Here is a 17,081-nt window from a genome sequence, read left to right on the forward strand (position 1 = left end):
TTTCAAGGTTGATCTAATTCAGCACTGGAAGCAGAAGTTTCCTGGTCTAATTATTGAAGTTTTAATTATTGATGCCATATGCACAGCTCACTCTGCCTTGCACAGAGGGGTTACAGTGTAAAATGTCTTTTCTCCTGCAATCTTTACTGTAGAAAAAAATCAGATCAATCAGATCAATTGTAATCAATAGTCATATTGTTGTTTCAGGCATTGGACTCGGAACAAAAAATGACATTGAATAAATTCAGTCAGCTGCTGATTAAATTTCATAGCTGTTTAAAAAAAATGGCTGAGATGAATGTCTCTTGTCAACATTCTGCAGAATGTGGAAAAACGACAAGGTTAAAAAAAATTGCCTGCGTGTAAATGGCTGAATAGACCTATATTGTTATTCAATAACACATTCACATTTGGCGGATGGTCTCTGATATCATTGCTCCATGGAAATGCTTTTCAACATGTGATGTTGAAAAGCATGACATGAGATGGTTGCGTTTCTAACCCCCAAATCACATCTGCCACATGTCAAGTGTAGAGAGGGTCTCTGACCTCGGAGCCCCAAGGGCCTGAAGAAAACCAAACTCATTTATGACTCGTTCAATGCATAAAATGGCACCGTTACCAGCATATTACATCTAGAGTTGATATAGTTAGCCTCCACCACGACCAGACATACATAATTCTTTTTTGTTTTTCCTGGTTTGCATAAAAATCTATTTCAGAAAATGCCAGGTTACACTGTAAATATTAAGTTTTCATATCCATAAAGCTACATATAAATAAGTAGTAGTTGCTTACATAAACTTGTGTTGGTTGGACACAAGTTTAACCTTTACATGTTGACATGTTCTACACCACAAGTGCGTGTCCAGCTGATTCTGAAAACTGCTTCACCCAGATGTATTCAAATAGGATAAAGCATCAAGTGCAAACACAACTTGCTCCTCTCTATCCTCCTCTTCACTTTACATGCTGGGGTCCATCTGTGTCAGGAGCAGATGTTCAGCCAGTGTGCAGCTCCTGACAGTGGGCAGCCTGCGGCCCCTTTTCTTACCTTTTGAGTCTGTATGCTCTTGCTTTAATTGTACCTGTTTAATGTGGTATAGTTGCCTTGGGGTTTTGTGTGTCTTTTGGGTGACACACATTTAAAAATACACCTGTCATGGTGTATTCTGAGTCAAAGTGTTAGCTTAAAATTGGATTAGAGGATGTGCAAATCTGAAAAGTGACTGTGTAACCTTTAGACAGACCAGTGAAAAAAGAGTTAGATGTTGCAGTTTGGAGGAATTTTAAAGCGTTCATATGTGCAGTAACTCTTTAGAGAAACTAAAATGAATAATTACTTTTTTAACATATGTCGGTTGGAGAAATCTACTGTTCACTTTCTGTCTCACTTCTGTAGTTGAATGTAAACATGCATTGCATATTGTGCTGATCATAAACTGTCAAATAAGCAACATTTACTCTACCATCCTTCTTAACACTGGTGTACCCCAAGGCTGTGTGCTTAGCCCAATCATCTTTAGCCCAATAACACATCACAGTCTTTCCTTGAGTTTGTAGATGATACAACCACTGTAGGCCTGGTGTTTAATGGAAATCAAAGCGTCCATGTAGTGAGGTCCATGTACTTACTGTCTAGTATAAAGAAGAGAGGATTGTACATTTTAAATCCTTCCATCTACTCGCTCTTGACTGATGGTTCAGTGTTTCACAGTAAAAAACAAAAACATCATGTTCTTTTTAAGATCTTTACAAAGACATTTCATGCAAAACATTTTTTGCAGCATAGAGTTTGCCTTCACACTGTCTTGTAGAGTGTGTTTTTCCAGCTGCAGTGCCACAGGCAGACGGAGCCTGCAGCTGATAATCAAGACAACAAAATGGATGATGAGGTTACCACATACAAAGCTTAAGGACATCCACACAGCTTGTCTGAAGAGCTGGCCAAATGGCATCATAAGTGGCTCAACTCACTCTGGACAATCACTTTTTTCACTCTTCCATCAAAAACAGTTTCTCGCATCAAAATTCACGGCACCTTCTGAACCTCTGCAGCTCTCAGCACAGACACTTTGCTTTTTGAACCTTTACATATTGCATTTAAAATCATGTTTCTAAAGTCTTTTGACAATATTATTATATTTAGAATTATGTTTCAATGTTTTTGTCTTTGGAATAACAAAGACAAAATTCTATTCTGTTCTGTTTTACAATGTCTACAATGGGATTTCCCCACATTGTGTAAGTTTATTTTAATATTTTGGATAATCATATTCAATTCAATTCAAATTTATGCACAAATGTACAATGGAGTTCTTACTCTCAGCAGACACAATGCCTAAATAGATAAGGTATTTATAAAAGACAAGATGTAGAATGTAAACTAAAAAACAGCTAAACAAATATGGCAACAGGAGATGTTGACCATCTTATTTATGATTCATGTTTATAAAAAAATACATCATTATCTTCCTATTAAATTAGCAAATTGCAATGACTCTCACATACATTGGCCATCTGTTTTCTTCTGTCGTAACATGGTAGCTCGTTAATAATAACCTCGACCTTGTTGAATTTGTTCATTGAAAATGTGACATATTTTCTGTCCAATAAATGTATTAAAATTGAAAACTCAGAAGGGTTTGGGTGTTTAAACACATCAGTCAACCTTTGCACTTTTTTACTTAATTAAAAATCAGATAAATGCTAGAGAAATATTTCTTAGTAAATGGGAATAATCTCGCAAGTCCTTTGCTGGGTTCAAAAGTACGACCCTCATCAAAGTTTACAGTGTTTTTCTCCCATTTATCTGTTTTTGTCCTTAAAGAAAGGACATTGGCTGAGGTACTCAGCCAAATGTGTGTGTGAATAGTGATAATTTTTTGTATATTTTAAGTGTAGTTTTGTTTAGCTATTTTATCATACTACTGAACACCAAGCAGGGTTTACAGTAGAGTGTCGACTATCCAGATAATTCATGTAATTTTTGTATTTTGGCATTAGCTCTTCTCAAGTGCTAAGTCGGTTATGGGAGCCATTTGGTTAACCTAGAAATCTGACTCTTTGTGAACAGCTCTTTGTAACCCGATAACACAATAAGCGCTCAAATTTTTCACATCACATAATCCCAGATTCAAAACTTATCTGTCAGATGGCAGAAGTGGGAATTGTGCTGACAGGATAAAAGCTTTGGAAGTAACCTCGAAAGAAAAGGATTGACGGGATAAGTGCAGATGGAGTGAAGAGGAGACTAATTGGATAAAAGGCTTAAGTAAAATAATGAGTGTGTGGGTGTGTGTGATGTTGAGGAAAGGTGGCTTTGTTTTTGGTTGAACCGACAGGGATCTCGTTCATTGAGAGAAATTTTTTTATCTTTCAAAAAAGGAAACTCTTTTGACTCTTATTACTCATGTTTTTTTTTCTTTCTCTTTGTTGTGATTAAGCTCTGTTACTGTACTTCTTTCCTACTATTCACATCAGCTGCCATTACTGTGTGAACATGGATGTGTGTCATGGGGCCATTGAAGGGGTTGTTGCCACTGCATTGGATCCCGCAGGTTCCTCTTCGCTACAACTCTCCACCCTTGGTGTTTATACATTAGCGACACATGCTTGCATCAGAGGGTGCTAATGATGGTGCTATGAGCTGGCGCAGTCTTTTTGATGTATGTTTGACTTGTGTGTTTGACCTTCCTGTGGAGGGGGAGACCTACAGTGATCACAAACCCTGTGATTACACGATGCATGGTGGAATAACAGTCAGATGTAATGGTTGTGTCAGATTGAAAACTCTCTGTTGGGTCCATTTGAGGCAACTGCTGACAATCAGGTCAATGGGAGAAAACCTGTAGACATTTAAAGCAGTCATCAGAGAAGAAAACCAGCTAAAGTTCCACGTGTGAGCCAGAAACTACAGCCAGTCCGCAAAAATGACAACAAAGTGTAAAAATATGCACACTGCTGCTTACTGTCATAAGCCAAAAACACCAGCTTGAAGCTATCAAGTCTCCTTAACTGTTTATGTTCATAAATCTCCTTTGAGAATGTTGATTTGGAAACAATGAAATCTATCATCCTGTCACTCTGAAGAGGGAAGACTTTGTGTACAGTGAAGCAATAATATCTTAACTTTTAGGACTGCAATAATCATAGTCATACATGTATATATTACATTGAGACCAGCTGTCTTCATGTAGAACATGTAAACTTTCACTCACATAGAAAGGCAACATCACTTTCTATGTGAGTGACAAAGCAATTATTGTAAAACAGCGGTTTACAGTTTTAGAACAGGACAAAATTCTAAGAAAGTGACACATTCCACTTTTCCATGATTTGAAAAACTCGAATTTCAACTTGATATAACATTAAACTGTCTTTAGTATTGTGCATGATGAGCACAACTTGTTCTTACCAAAACAGCCGTCTGTGATTATTCTTTAAAAACTTTAGCTTTTTGCCTTCATTTTCAGATTTCCAAAAGACAGCCAACCTTTGCAAATCTAATGTGCTCCATGATGCACAGATGTTAAAAATAAGGGCACATTGATAAAAAGAATTTGGGCTAATGTCAATATAATATTACTGTAAAGGGGGGCTCCACTATACACTACCTAAAGGGTGAATTTCAAGAGAAAAAAAGTCATTTTCTATCCTTCAGTCAGGAATATAAATCAAAATGATAAAGTTTGGTAAATACCATCCTCTAATTGTAACTGTGTTTTGATCTAAAACCAAATATTCCAGTCACAAACATACAAATACATGCATATTGTGTTTGACCCGAAACAAAATATGCATGTGGCAAAACTGTTAAGCATGGTGGAGGATCTGTGATGCATGGGCCTGTTTCCAGGATAAATATGGAAGCCTTGAGCTAAATAGCTAAAGTCTTGTCATCAGTCATTCATCCATTACCTGTAAAAATTTTATTAATAATAGTTTTGGTACAAGGGTAGATTATATTACTTTCTTATCAGATTTTATAAGTGCTTGCTGTGATAAATGGACCTCATTCTCTAACAAGTCAACAAGTCAGAAGCTGTAGCAATGATGGATATTCTCAAAATGTTGTGACAGCTGGACTCTTGATATGTTCAAAGTGAGTCACTTTCAGTTTGTAAGAATAAAAAAAAAACACCTTCAGACTGAGTGTGGTTGCTTCAGGGCCAGAGCCATGCAGAGACTGGTGGATGTGGAGAGGAGGGGAGAGCGGGGTCACACTGGCTGACAGCAGAATCTGTCCCGTCTCAGGGCAAACCACCTGCTCCCTCCTGCCCACCGGCTCTGCCCTCGCAGAGATCAAACCGACTGCATCTCTTAGAAGGAAAACATCATAGAGAGCAAAATGCAGGAAACAGAATCAGTTCAATTCCTTATAGGTGTTCACACTGACACAGCAGGGAAAACTGATAGAAAATACAGTACTATCAAAGTCTTATTGCTGTCCTGTGATATTCATGCTGATTGATGATAAATTTTATCATCAATTTTCTATCCGGTAGCTGATCCCATGTTCTTCTAAAAGCTCTTTAAATCCAGTACCAGAATCATAAGCTACAGTCTTCAATCTGAAGGTCTTAGAAACCTTGCAAGATTTTCAGTGTCACTTCAAGTCAGCAAACCTCATTATTGAGGTTTGAACATAGCAAACCTCCTGGAAAATAATAAGTAACAATGTCATAATTATGTAAAGATAATTTAGCACGTGTGTGTTAGTCTTTACTCCACTTATGGCTGACTTGGACTAGTTAGATACAGCTGATCAGGTGGATTGATGCATCCAACAGTGACAAACAACACATCTATGATATCACTTAAGATGTTTGGCTGAGAAAACACATTTAAAGTGCAACTTCATAGAATCTCACTTCAAAACAAAAGTTGAAATATCCCTTTAAAACATAGGCTTGGTTGATTATTTGGTCCCATCTCAACCATCCTTATCTTTTCTCCTGGACTGTGTTGTTGCTGAGCTTTATTGTGGCTTTGAGTCTCTGCTATTGCTGCCCAGCTTCAGTGCATCACGTGTGTTTACTCAACTGTAATTTAACACAGCATCTGCTGATGGGGAGAAGATGGAGTACAAATTACAAAGAAAGACACTACTTGCTCTTTTATATCAAAGCAAAAGGGAGAGGAATTTGATTTGGAGGGCTTTTTTGAATAATGATTACTGTCACAGAAAAGAAAGAACAACAAATCATTGCCCAGCAGTGAAAAACAAAAGCGGAACAGAGTGGAAAAGGACTCCAAAAAAACTCTGTGAAGCAGGCAATCCTTCCTGTGTGCTTGGAGTGTGGAGCTGCCTGTACTACTCAAGGTGTGAAGGCATGAAGTTGGTGTTTGAGAGATAGAAAGAAGCTCAAAGAGGAAAGGACATCTACACAATAGTATTACTGTTTGTCTGCTTTGTCTGCACTTTTTCCACGAAGCTCCTCTGGCAGCCATTTAATGGGCCAGTGATCCGTGCTGTGCATGGTTCGAGCCACCTGTCACAAACACAGACAGACACAGAGCTCGCTTCTTCCCAAATATGGGATGGAATATCAAAGGTTTCCAAGGTCCCTTAGCGACAGTTAGGCATAGTTATAGTTTTCATTCTTTTGTGTATAATAGCAAAGCCATTTTAAAGGATTGAGGTTTGGATGTTAAACATGTTATACTGTCTTACTATGAAGCATTAACTGAATACAGTTTGTGTGTTTAGATGCTGAATAGAGACCATTTTTAATGCTCATTTGTGAGAAAATTGTCAGTGCCCAAGTCTCAGTCTTCTTGTCACGACAATTGAACAGGCTACTTTAGCAAGTTGGCACCTTTTCCTGAGCTGCATCCTTTCATCTTTTATTTTCTCTCTAACATACGGACTCTATCAGTAGGTCAAGGACGCAGTTAGTACCGGTAAGGAGGTCAGGTAGAGTGGTTGTCCTCTAATCCACACCTTTCCCTCCTGCAGATATTGAGCTGGAATGATAGCAGACTGTTACTTTGTAGTGGTGAGCTATCTCATTTTCAAGAGCTAAACAAAAGGAGAATTTGTGTTTGTGTTTAATAAATGAAACAATGTTGCAATAAGCATGGTTTTCATCACAGATACGTGATCTTGGTGTGAAGAGGAAAATCCCACTTGTTTATCTGTCTCGACTTTCATTTCTCCATCACCTTCCACAGCCTGTAAGAAGTGTGATCTGTGTAGAGACTTACTGTGTGGTACATCGGAAAGCAAATATCTAGTCTAACAAAATTATAAAGTCAATGCGTGTCAATTTAGAGAACAGATGATTTCAAAAATATCTGTCTTAACCTGTCTTGGATAAGTTTGCGAAAGAGATGAAGCATCTACCAGAGGGAGGCCTTTATGGGGCTGAGCACAATTGATGAGACGCCTTTCTTACTCTTACTTTGGGTCTTGTTGTATCAGCCCATAGTGAGCTATGATCTGTGGTTCTAAATGTCCTCTACATCAGTTTAATGGACAGAGACTCTTTGCTCAAAATGTGTTTGACTGGACCTCAAGGTTGTCTGCCTAGAGAGGGACCGGCTGTTTTCTTTTGGCAGTGGCTCATTTCAGAATTGGATTCACAAATTGTAAACTATTCAAAAACTGTTTTCCTTGAAAGTTTAAAGAATAATACTGGAAATACAAACAATACAACTAAAGTTTTAACAGGTTGGAACGGCTTTATGTTTCTGTGTTGCTGGTCAGAATTGCTCTGTCTATTGTTCTTCCTGAAAAATTAGTTGGGAGTCTCAGACGATTCATTAACTTAATGTTTTCTCAGTTAAGCTGCCTGTTGCTTTATTAAAGCAGCATTTCATGACATTTTGGCATTCAGTTTTCTTTAGTCTGTCAACAGCCTTTGTTGTGACAATCTGCATGTATATCTAGCAACCTTCCTCTTGAACTGCCAGGTCAATAGTTATGCACACCCTCAGAGACGGATTTAGTTCTGAAATCTGACTAAGCCAGTCCAAATCAGAACTTTTCTTCCTTTCTTCCATTTAGATTTTGATGTATGCTCTGTATCCAGCGGAAAATTATGTGCATAATTTTTTCCACAGCTACAAAGCATAGAACATCATTGATCTTGAGAAACTCAGTTTCAACATCCTTTATTGAATGCATTCTGAAATCACTGGTCAGAAATTCTGCCCAGTTTTATACTCTAAAAGAATCTGTTGGTTGGACATCGCATGGCTCAGTGGTAGAGCATGCTGGGTAATGTGCTTTATGGTACACAGCTGTCCTCTTTTCAATGTCCAAACCAATTGATGCCACTTCCCTTCCTCTGTCTGCCCTTCTTCCCATCCCGCTGCAGTTGAATGGAGGCCAGTAGTCCACTAAAATCTTAAAAAAAAGACTTGCTAGAAACAGTTTCAAAATTATAGTCGAGGAACAAACTGGGCACTCCCTAAATTGGGGTGAAGAACACGAGTAGCACACTTTTTTTATTTTACGTGAACACATCATCACTTGCACAGGTGTTATATGTGCCCTATTTTTTTTATTGTTGTTCAAAACCTTTTTAATGATTTTTAAGCTGCACATCATTGTGTGGTGTTAAGGAAGTGGAGCTTATCATCTCTGGATGGCCAATCCCTCCCATGAATACTTGTGAAACCCCTGCTGCATCATGTATATCAAATTTAGCATTGTGAATCCGATCAGAGGAAATGTGCATGCTTGAGTGCAGAGTTTCACAGCTGTAGTTTTAAATTGGAATAACAATTTAGATAAGGCTGCTGAGGTTGATGGTGCATTGCATCTTGTTCTGCAGCTGTTAAGCAGTGAATTAGAGCTTGAGGCAGAGGGAGTGTGCAGAGATCACGAAGCAGACAGGTGGAAAGGTCATTATTAGCTGAAGGACTATTAGTGATTCTTTTTTTCTTTTTATTACTTGAAACCTACATGTATGTCTGGCAGGTGCAAGATCAGAATGCTATACACTCTTTATCAGGACATGTGCTCTGAAGGCAGTTTTACTTTCAAGCTTCACCAAAGTGCGCCCCCCCACACGCATGCAGGAAAATAAGCTGTAGGCTGCTCACAGTGATACTGCCTGGGTTAACTTGAAATGTCAGGTTTTGAAAATGTTAAAGCCTGCAGATTGATTGTTATTGCTAAGAATGAACAGGAAATATTTTCAGAACTGCAAGGCTCAGGGAAATGGCTTTGGTCAACTAACCCCACTGGAGGGGAGAAAAGTTAACTACCATGATGAGCACCCAGAAGGAATGGTCCAGTTTGGACAAAGTTGGGTACACATGCACACTTACAATTTGTATATAGTTCACCAAATAACATACAGTAGCTGGTATTGTTTCTGTGTGGAGCACATAGTGTTACAGGCAGTTGCTGGAGTCACACTGTAAACAGTTCATTTGCAGTTCCTGATTTCTTGGTATAGTTTAAAGCTGCAGTAAGTGACTTTGAGAAAAAATATTTCAAATTTTTTCATATTTATTAAAACTGTCATCATGTTGTGACAGTATAATAGGAGGCAGATAATATATGGGGGAAAAAAGCTCCTTTACCTCTTCACAATGCTACTACTGCAGGCGGCAAAAAGGCACCGATCCTGGTCAAAAACAACCAGAGAGAGCCAGGAGGATGGTCATAGCTGTCAATCAAGCTCATGTATGGGCTGCTAAATGTGCTGATTGTGGAAAGACAACTTGCAGTTCCAAGAAAACTGTCTACTTCCTGTCACATGTGGCTAACTAGCCTTAGCATTTATGTTGTAGTGAACCAGCTGAACCATAGAAGTTAAGGGGCAGGCTGTACACATGCCTGATTGACAGCATTACAACCCTCTTCCAGGCTGTGATTTGTTGTTTCTGACTGAGTGGTGTATTTCTACAGTTAGTACTGGAAGCTCTGGGAGTATTAGCTGCTACTATTTATCAAAGTTACACAAAGCAGCTTGAATTCATTATGCAAAGTGAAAGTGCCCTGTGGTTTGTTTTGGCTAAGCATGAACTTTGCCACATTACAGGGGTCCCTCACATTCACAAAGGCCTTTAAAATAAAAAAAAGAATACCAATATGAATAAAACTCTTTTTAAAAATAAAATCTACATGGTATATAAGCTGAAATTTTAAGCAGAGACTGGCAATAAAAATAGCATATGTTTAACTGTTTAGAGGAGTAGCAACTTTGTTTGGGCACTATAAATGCTCTCTAAATATCTTGTCATATGTTGAGAGAGCTGAACTTTCAGCCAAGTTGAAGTGGACAAAAGCAAATGGATGCACATTGAAACATAATAATGCACTCAGTGGAGTAATTTACTCTGGTTTTAGTATCACAAAGGGCTGTGGAAGTCACTGAAATAATATTGATCCTTTCCTTCCTGTCTTCTGTTTTTTTAAATGGTTAATTTGCAGTAAATGCGGTGGAGATAGAAGAGTGCAGAGAGGAACAGTTTGTTAGACAGAGTCATTCCAAAATGATGCAATGATCCGTGATATGTAACATCTCTACTCTGTACAGGAGTGAGCTGGCTGGTTAGATGGATAGAAAAAGAGAATCATTTGTCAAATCACCAATATTCATTTTATTAGTGCTCTGGGTATGTAATCGGCCTCTGAGGGACAATAACAGATATTTGTATACTATTCTTTTCAGGGTCTAAGGAAAATAATGTGATAAATTTGCACATACAGTCTGCCTACATAATCTCTCAAAACACAAAAAATCTGTTTATAACAATATGACCATGAATTGCATCATTATTACAATGCAGAGTTCATGTCTTTATTTTTCTACTTGAATAAGAGCAGAAAATGCATCCTTTATTTTCTGACAGTGAATAAACACACTAAAAACATTAACTGGCATCAAACTGGTGTCCTCTAAAAACCCATCAGCTCTTAAAAAAATGCTATTCAAGCAAATGCAATGCAATAGATCTAATCTCTTTGCAATAATGTCCATAGATTAGAAAAGTAACAGACAAATAAGCTCTGCTTACACACAGAGATTGTCTCACACAAACTCTGTGTTGTGTGCACAGAATTTGGACCAATAGGAGAGGAGCTGACTGTATTTTGCAATTTGCAATTAGCAAACACCTGGTGAAACATACAAACAGCAACGCTCCTAAGAATAGCGGTAAATGGCATCATTTAGAACCATGACATGATGAAGGGGTAGTGTCAGAAAAGGTCGGAGCTTCTTAAAGAGACAGAGGCCAATTTCAAGGCATCAGACACATCTATGATTCGAAGTCAAGTTTTTCTTGCTTTCAGTATGAATGGCATTTTCATAATTGAATTTAACAATTATTTGGCATGACATACCAAAGTAGGACATAATATCCAACTTTAAATGAATGTAAAATCTTAAAAAAAATGTATTATGAAAAAAAGGAAACTAATTTAACAATAAGATTGTATATAAAATAAAATAAAAATTATATAAATGTTACATTAATATATTGTAAATAATATACATTAACACTATATTAAATGACTTCGGAAAGTTCTTATGTCTTGTATTTTTTAACGTGTTATTTGGCACAGTAATTACTTTATTGAGCCATTATTTTATTTCTTTATTAATTGACAATTTTAGCAGCATCTGTCCTTCATTAGTCCTCAACTTGAGCATGAGAATTACAAAAGGTTGCCATATTGTTTTTAAATCCAGCTCATTAAGAGAGAGGCACTTAAGACAACAAAAGAACAAGCTGGTGTGCTTGATTCAGCCTCCCTGTATGACAAGCAAACAGAAGTCAGTCGTCCCAAAACTGCAACACTAGAAATCAGTGCTCAACTGGACTCAGTGGAGCTAAAGATAGACAGAGCATGCAAGAAACCTTTTGGACACAGACCTGAGTTTTTACAGCCACATAAAGTTTTTCAGTAAACCAACTTGCATCTTAAAACACTTCCAGAACAAAGGGTTTCATTTGAAAACAGAAAATAAGGAAAAACTTGGGCTTGCTTTTACAATTAGGAATATTGTAATAATTCCTTTACAGGTTTCTGCAAAAAAATTATATACAATCAACCGAGTAACTGTAGGAACATTGTTCATATCGCGCCATTTCTTAAGCCACTGCCCTGGCTCCCAGCTTTGAAGAAGGAAAGACTACAACATTTCTCTATTGGTCTGGAAAGCACTAAACGGTCTTGGCTTGAAATGAATGTTTGAGTTACATTCTAGGTATGAATCATGTCGAGCCCTAAGGTCTTCAGAGACCTATTTGATTTAAAGATCCTCCCCGACCTTTAAATCTTAAGGACTTGCTACAATTGAGAGTCGAGGGACTGCTCCGTATGGTGTAAAGAGACTTTAAACCTCAGAAACTGCAGTGAGATAAACTGTTTACAGTGATTAAGTATTTTGATACTTGTACCACAATACAATGAAAGGGGACACAATGGCTCATTTGGAGACCTCAGAGACAGGGATGCAAATTAATCATTTAAATCAGCTGGATTGGAACAGAAACAGCATTACTTACCTAGCATGTGCTGCCACTTTTGTTTGTACACGTCACATTTCATAAGGTCAATGCAACAGACCATGACTTATTGCAGTCTTTACTATGGATGACTATAGACCTGCTAGTATGAGTTTAAAGGTTCATTTATATAATGTAGCTTTAGATATAAATCTAGTCTGGTTTTGTTGTGTTTGGACTTGCTGCTAACATTAGCCTTCAGGGAATAGTTTATGTGTTTATGTAAAGCAAGTTCATACTGGTAACACCTGCTCGATTCAACCACACGTCAAAATATATGAGCTTTTTCGCTTATGACTTTACTCTAGAGATTTCTTATATACAGAAGTTTACATCAATAGAAGTTAACATAAAAAGATATTTTTTTTTCTTACTTACTCAAATTAGAAGTTCACACACATCATACCAGTGTTTGTTGTCATTGCCTTGGTATGCATTGCGTCAAACATTTTTACATTTTATTCCACAAGCCTCTCATAGTTGTTTGCTGGAGTTCTGGCCCATTCTTCCCAACAGAACTGCTAGAATAGAGTCACGTTTGTAGGCCGCCTCACTCGCACACACCTTTACAAATCGGCCAACAAATTCTCTATATGAGATCAGGGCTTTGGGATGGCCACTACAAAACACAGAGTTTATTTTTTTTTACTTTTCTGTTCCAGCCTCAAAGAGTTTAACTTTGTTCTGCACAACTATGTTGCAACATTTCAATTACAAGAGCCTGAAGTCTAAAAAGATACTTGTTCCTACCATTAAGCAATCTCCACTATAATTTACGAAACCATAGTCGAGAAGCTGTATGTCAAACGAGTAAGGAAGGTAGTGAGGCCAAGAGAATCAAGCAATGAGCAGGAATGCAGGGATCTATTGCTGTATTATTGCATCTTCTTGCTTCTTGTCTTTTCTCACCTCATCATATCCAGTCACCAAAGAGACAAATGCATTTGAGCTAGAGAGGAGAATCTGATTTACAGCTTTGATGCATCAGCGTTTGCCTCTCATGTGGCTTGGAGTTCTTCTGTCTTTGTGTGGCTGAAAGGCAGAAAGCGTTTCATCTTAACAATTTCACTTTAAGCTACTTGTTTAGAAGAACACTAATTTGTTTCTTTTCAATAAAGATAAAGACAAATGTTTGCCTGTGTTTCTTCCCTGTTATTAGCAGAACTTGTGAGCATCATTTCAGTTATTTAGGGTTCTGTTTAGTCTTTTTTTGGTTAATTATAGCTCTTGAGATCAGAGACTAGAAATCAAATTATGTAAAGAACAAAATGATTCCCTGCTTACCAGTATAAGAGATGCTGAGGTTTTAATGTTTGAACCAGTTCAAACATGAACAAGCACGGTGAGGGCAGTATTAGGTTCTTCTCTCTATGTATTGTTTGGTTTAAGTTGGTAATGCAAGTTATCGATTAATAAGTTAATCTAATGTTGACTGATCTTATCAGTAGACTAAAGATTAATTGTTAATGTAAAGGGCTAACATTTTATAACGCACTCAATAAACTAATCTCAACTAGCAACTTTTGGTTGGCATCATTTGCTGATGTAACCAAATTGAATAAGAAGGATTTCTAATTTTAATAGAAATAAGAGGTTCCAGTATTTTAAAACTAAAAATTTGATAGTATTTTGTGAAGCTTTTTAACCTTATGTTTATGTGTCATTGCAGGAAGTCCATGAAATTCTGAAAGAATATGAGCTGAAGTACTGCTTTGTGGATCGCAACAAAGGCACAGGTATGAATTACAACTGACAAGACACAAAAACACAACTGTTTCCTAATGCCTATGAGTCAGAGACTTGACTTATCATTTCCAGGTTTTGTGATTAACAAGATTAGTCCTTTTGGGACTATGATTCATAACAATAATGTCTTGTTATACTCAAATAATAACACTATGCCTCCTGCACATTAATTACATTACAACAAAAGTTCTGCATGACTCTTTCTGAAGAGTTTCTGCCAAAGCTTGGCAAGGTCAGAAGTTACACACAGATAAAAGCTTAAAGGCTAGAGTTTATATATAATCTAATTTATTAGCAAATTAAACATTACCATTTTAAATGGGCTGTGGCTCTAAAGATTATGTAGTCATTTGCTGGAATCCATTAAACTCTTCTTCCCATTATGTTTAAACTTGGATAAAAAATATCAGGGAACAGTGTGTGAACAGAGACAGCTCAGAAATGTTTAGTTGCAGTAGTGTGTTTAAGATATGCAGACTGGTGGTGTTGTGGAGGATGCAGGATTTTAATAAATAATTACAGAACTTGAGCTGCAGTTTAATATTCTCTCCTGCTGATTTCTCAGTGCGATGCTAATACACAAAATGAATAAAGAGACATGATGAGGAATTACTAAAAAGTTCTGTGTGATACTAAATTTAGCCATCACATTTTTCTGAGTTGAATGTCAGGATTTTTTTTCTCTCGTTAAATATTCGGAAATCTTAAACTATTGAGGTTTTAATCAAGCATCTAAGAGGACATAATAAAAAAAAACCCTACTACTGAATTCACTCAACTCCATCACAATGATGAGTGTAATGCAAAATTCTGCCTTATTTAATGAGTTTTTTCATAACTGCATGATGAATCTTTAAACTTTTAAAATATGGGTTATTTCAAAATAAAATTTTACAACTGCTTAATTATGTACTGTACTTGTTTTTAGTTATTGATAAGTATAAAAAACAGATTAGCTGGAAGAAAAAATACCTTTCTTTGTGCTTGGATGTATTTAATAAATATTATTTGTTTTTTATTTTATTGAAAATAAGTTGATCTCTTGATATAAAATGAATGCATTCATTATTTTGGGTCACTGTAAAAGCACAGCCTGTTACTGGTATAGTAGTTTATCTGGACTTTAAAAGTTTCTTTAAAAGTCAAGAAAAAGAAAAAGAAAAGTCACCTGACATTTTAGCTACTGTATGGATCACACTTTTAGGAACTAAAGCATGAAATAAAATCCCAAGTCTCTTGGTTAACTTTTTTGGATTTTGGGAAAATATTTATTGCGAATAACATTCCAATAACTTAGAATTCAAAGCAACAGCCTGAATTGCATAAGTTTAAAAAAAAATCTTACTTCTTTAAAATAATTCATTTTTGGACAGGACAAGTTAGAGCAATATAATTTTGCCTTTGTTTTTTCCCTCTTAGCAATGACATTGTTTTGGCTGCAAATTGGAGGCTTTCTTTTATATCTTCCCAGATGAAGTTAGCAGTAGACATGCATTGAACTGTCAAAAATAGAAAAACAGAAAATCAGTATTGTCAAAAAAAAAATCCAAATTGATCTGTCTCCAGTTACTGTTGTGTAGATGAATCGACTAAACCAGCTAAATTTTCTTCTACATCCTTTTGCAGACTCATGTAAATATAGCTCTCCCTTAGAGTTATGTTTTGAAATTAACTGTAAAGCTGTGCTAAGTGTCATTGTGTCCATATTTTCTTCACTTCACTGACAGTTGCTACTGAGAGACCTGGAAATAGAAAGAACACACAAACACACAGATTCGACCCCCTGCCCTGAGAGTGTGTCCCTTTCCAGGGAAATCTTACTTAGTGTCTATATTTAGGCCCTGCAGCCAGCCAAGCACCTGAAACTGAACACTTTTAGAAAGTGGTGGGGACTTGTAAACAGCTGAACTATCAGAGGAGCAGCCTGTTCAAAAGGTTAATGGGGGCCTGATGGAAAAGTAGTCCTTGCTGGACCTTCAGCCTTGTACTGCCTCCAATTAGGACTCTCCTGCAGGTCTGTATTAATGTTGGACATGAAGAACATCACAGTCCGCTTAAAAAAAAGTTGAATTCATGTCAAACTTAACATCTTAAGCAGAGGCGGCATTTTTCTATTGTTTTCTCCTGTTTGCTGTCATTTTGAATCTGCCTCCTTTCTTTGTCTTACTGTCTCATAAATCAACACAAGCACCATTTTTTTCCCTTTATTGCTTTATCCGGTTCACTGGAGAAGTACTCACTTTTATTTCTAGGGCTTGCTTCAGCAAGCTGACAACATAATGTGGTGACTTTTTGTCAGATTTCGGGCTTATCTGAATGAGGATTGAACATGTTTGAGGAGGTATAAAGATGCAAACTGGAGTTTGTAGAAAACTGTGTTCCTTTAAAATGATTTTTCTAGGCAATATTGAAATGACTGGTATTAAGACACAGCACTGCTGCAGGAGTGAGGCCGGTGGGATGCTTTTTCTGCTCCAAGGGATAAGCATTAATAGACTCATATTTCCGCTGTAATCCAGTTTCTGTGCAACAACAACTTACATTTTAGACTCTGCATGGAGAAACTTTTGGTAACTTTAGGATCCTTATTATGATTTTCTGCTTTTGGAGAGCTTGACATTCAATTCTAACTTTTTATTTTTACTGAGCATAATGGTAGTTTTCACCAAAGTAAATGACTGAATGAAACGCAGCAAACCTGCAAGAATTGTTTTTGAAGCAAGGAGTGAAAAAGTGAAACTAAATAATAATCCTGCATTCCCGTTACCTTGGAAGTCGAATCTCATAGATAGGTGGGAGGCCATTCTAGTTGAAGTCGGAATTTCCCAGTTCTGAATACAACTGGACCGCAGCATAAA

General features: G+C 37.0%; 1 protein-coding gene across 1 annotated transcript in view; it reads left to right on the top strand.

The window, feature by feature from the left end:
• raver2 (ribonucleoprotein, PTB-binding 2) overlaps positions 1 to 17,081 on the top strand; it is a 101,322-nt gene that overhangs the window by 4,777 nt on the left and 79,464 nt on the right. The window contains exon 2 of the mRNA XM_055056524.1: positions 14,147 to 14,213. Coding sequence (XP_054912499.1) covers positions 14,147 to 14,213 — 67 coding nt within the window. The remainder of the gene's footprint in view (positions 1 to 14,146; positions 14,214 to 17,081) is intronic.

Source organism: Poeciliopsis prolifica, unplaced genomic scaffold (assembly GCF_027474105.1).
Source record: "Poeciliopsis prolifica strain line A6 unplaced genomic scaffold, Auburn_PproV2 SCAFFOLD002, whole genome shotgun sequence".
Taxonomy (NCBI): Eukaryota; Metazoa; Chordata; class Actinopteri; order Cyprinodontiformes; family Poeciliidae; genus Poeciliopsis; species Poeciliopsis prolifica.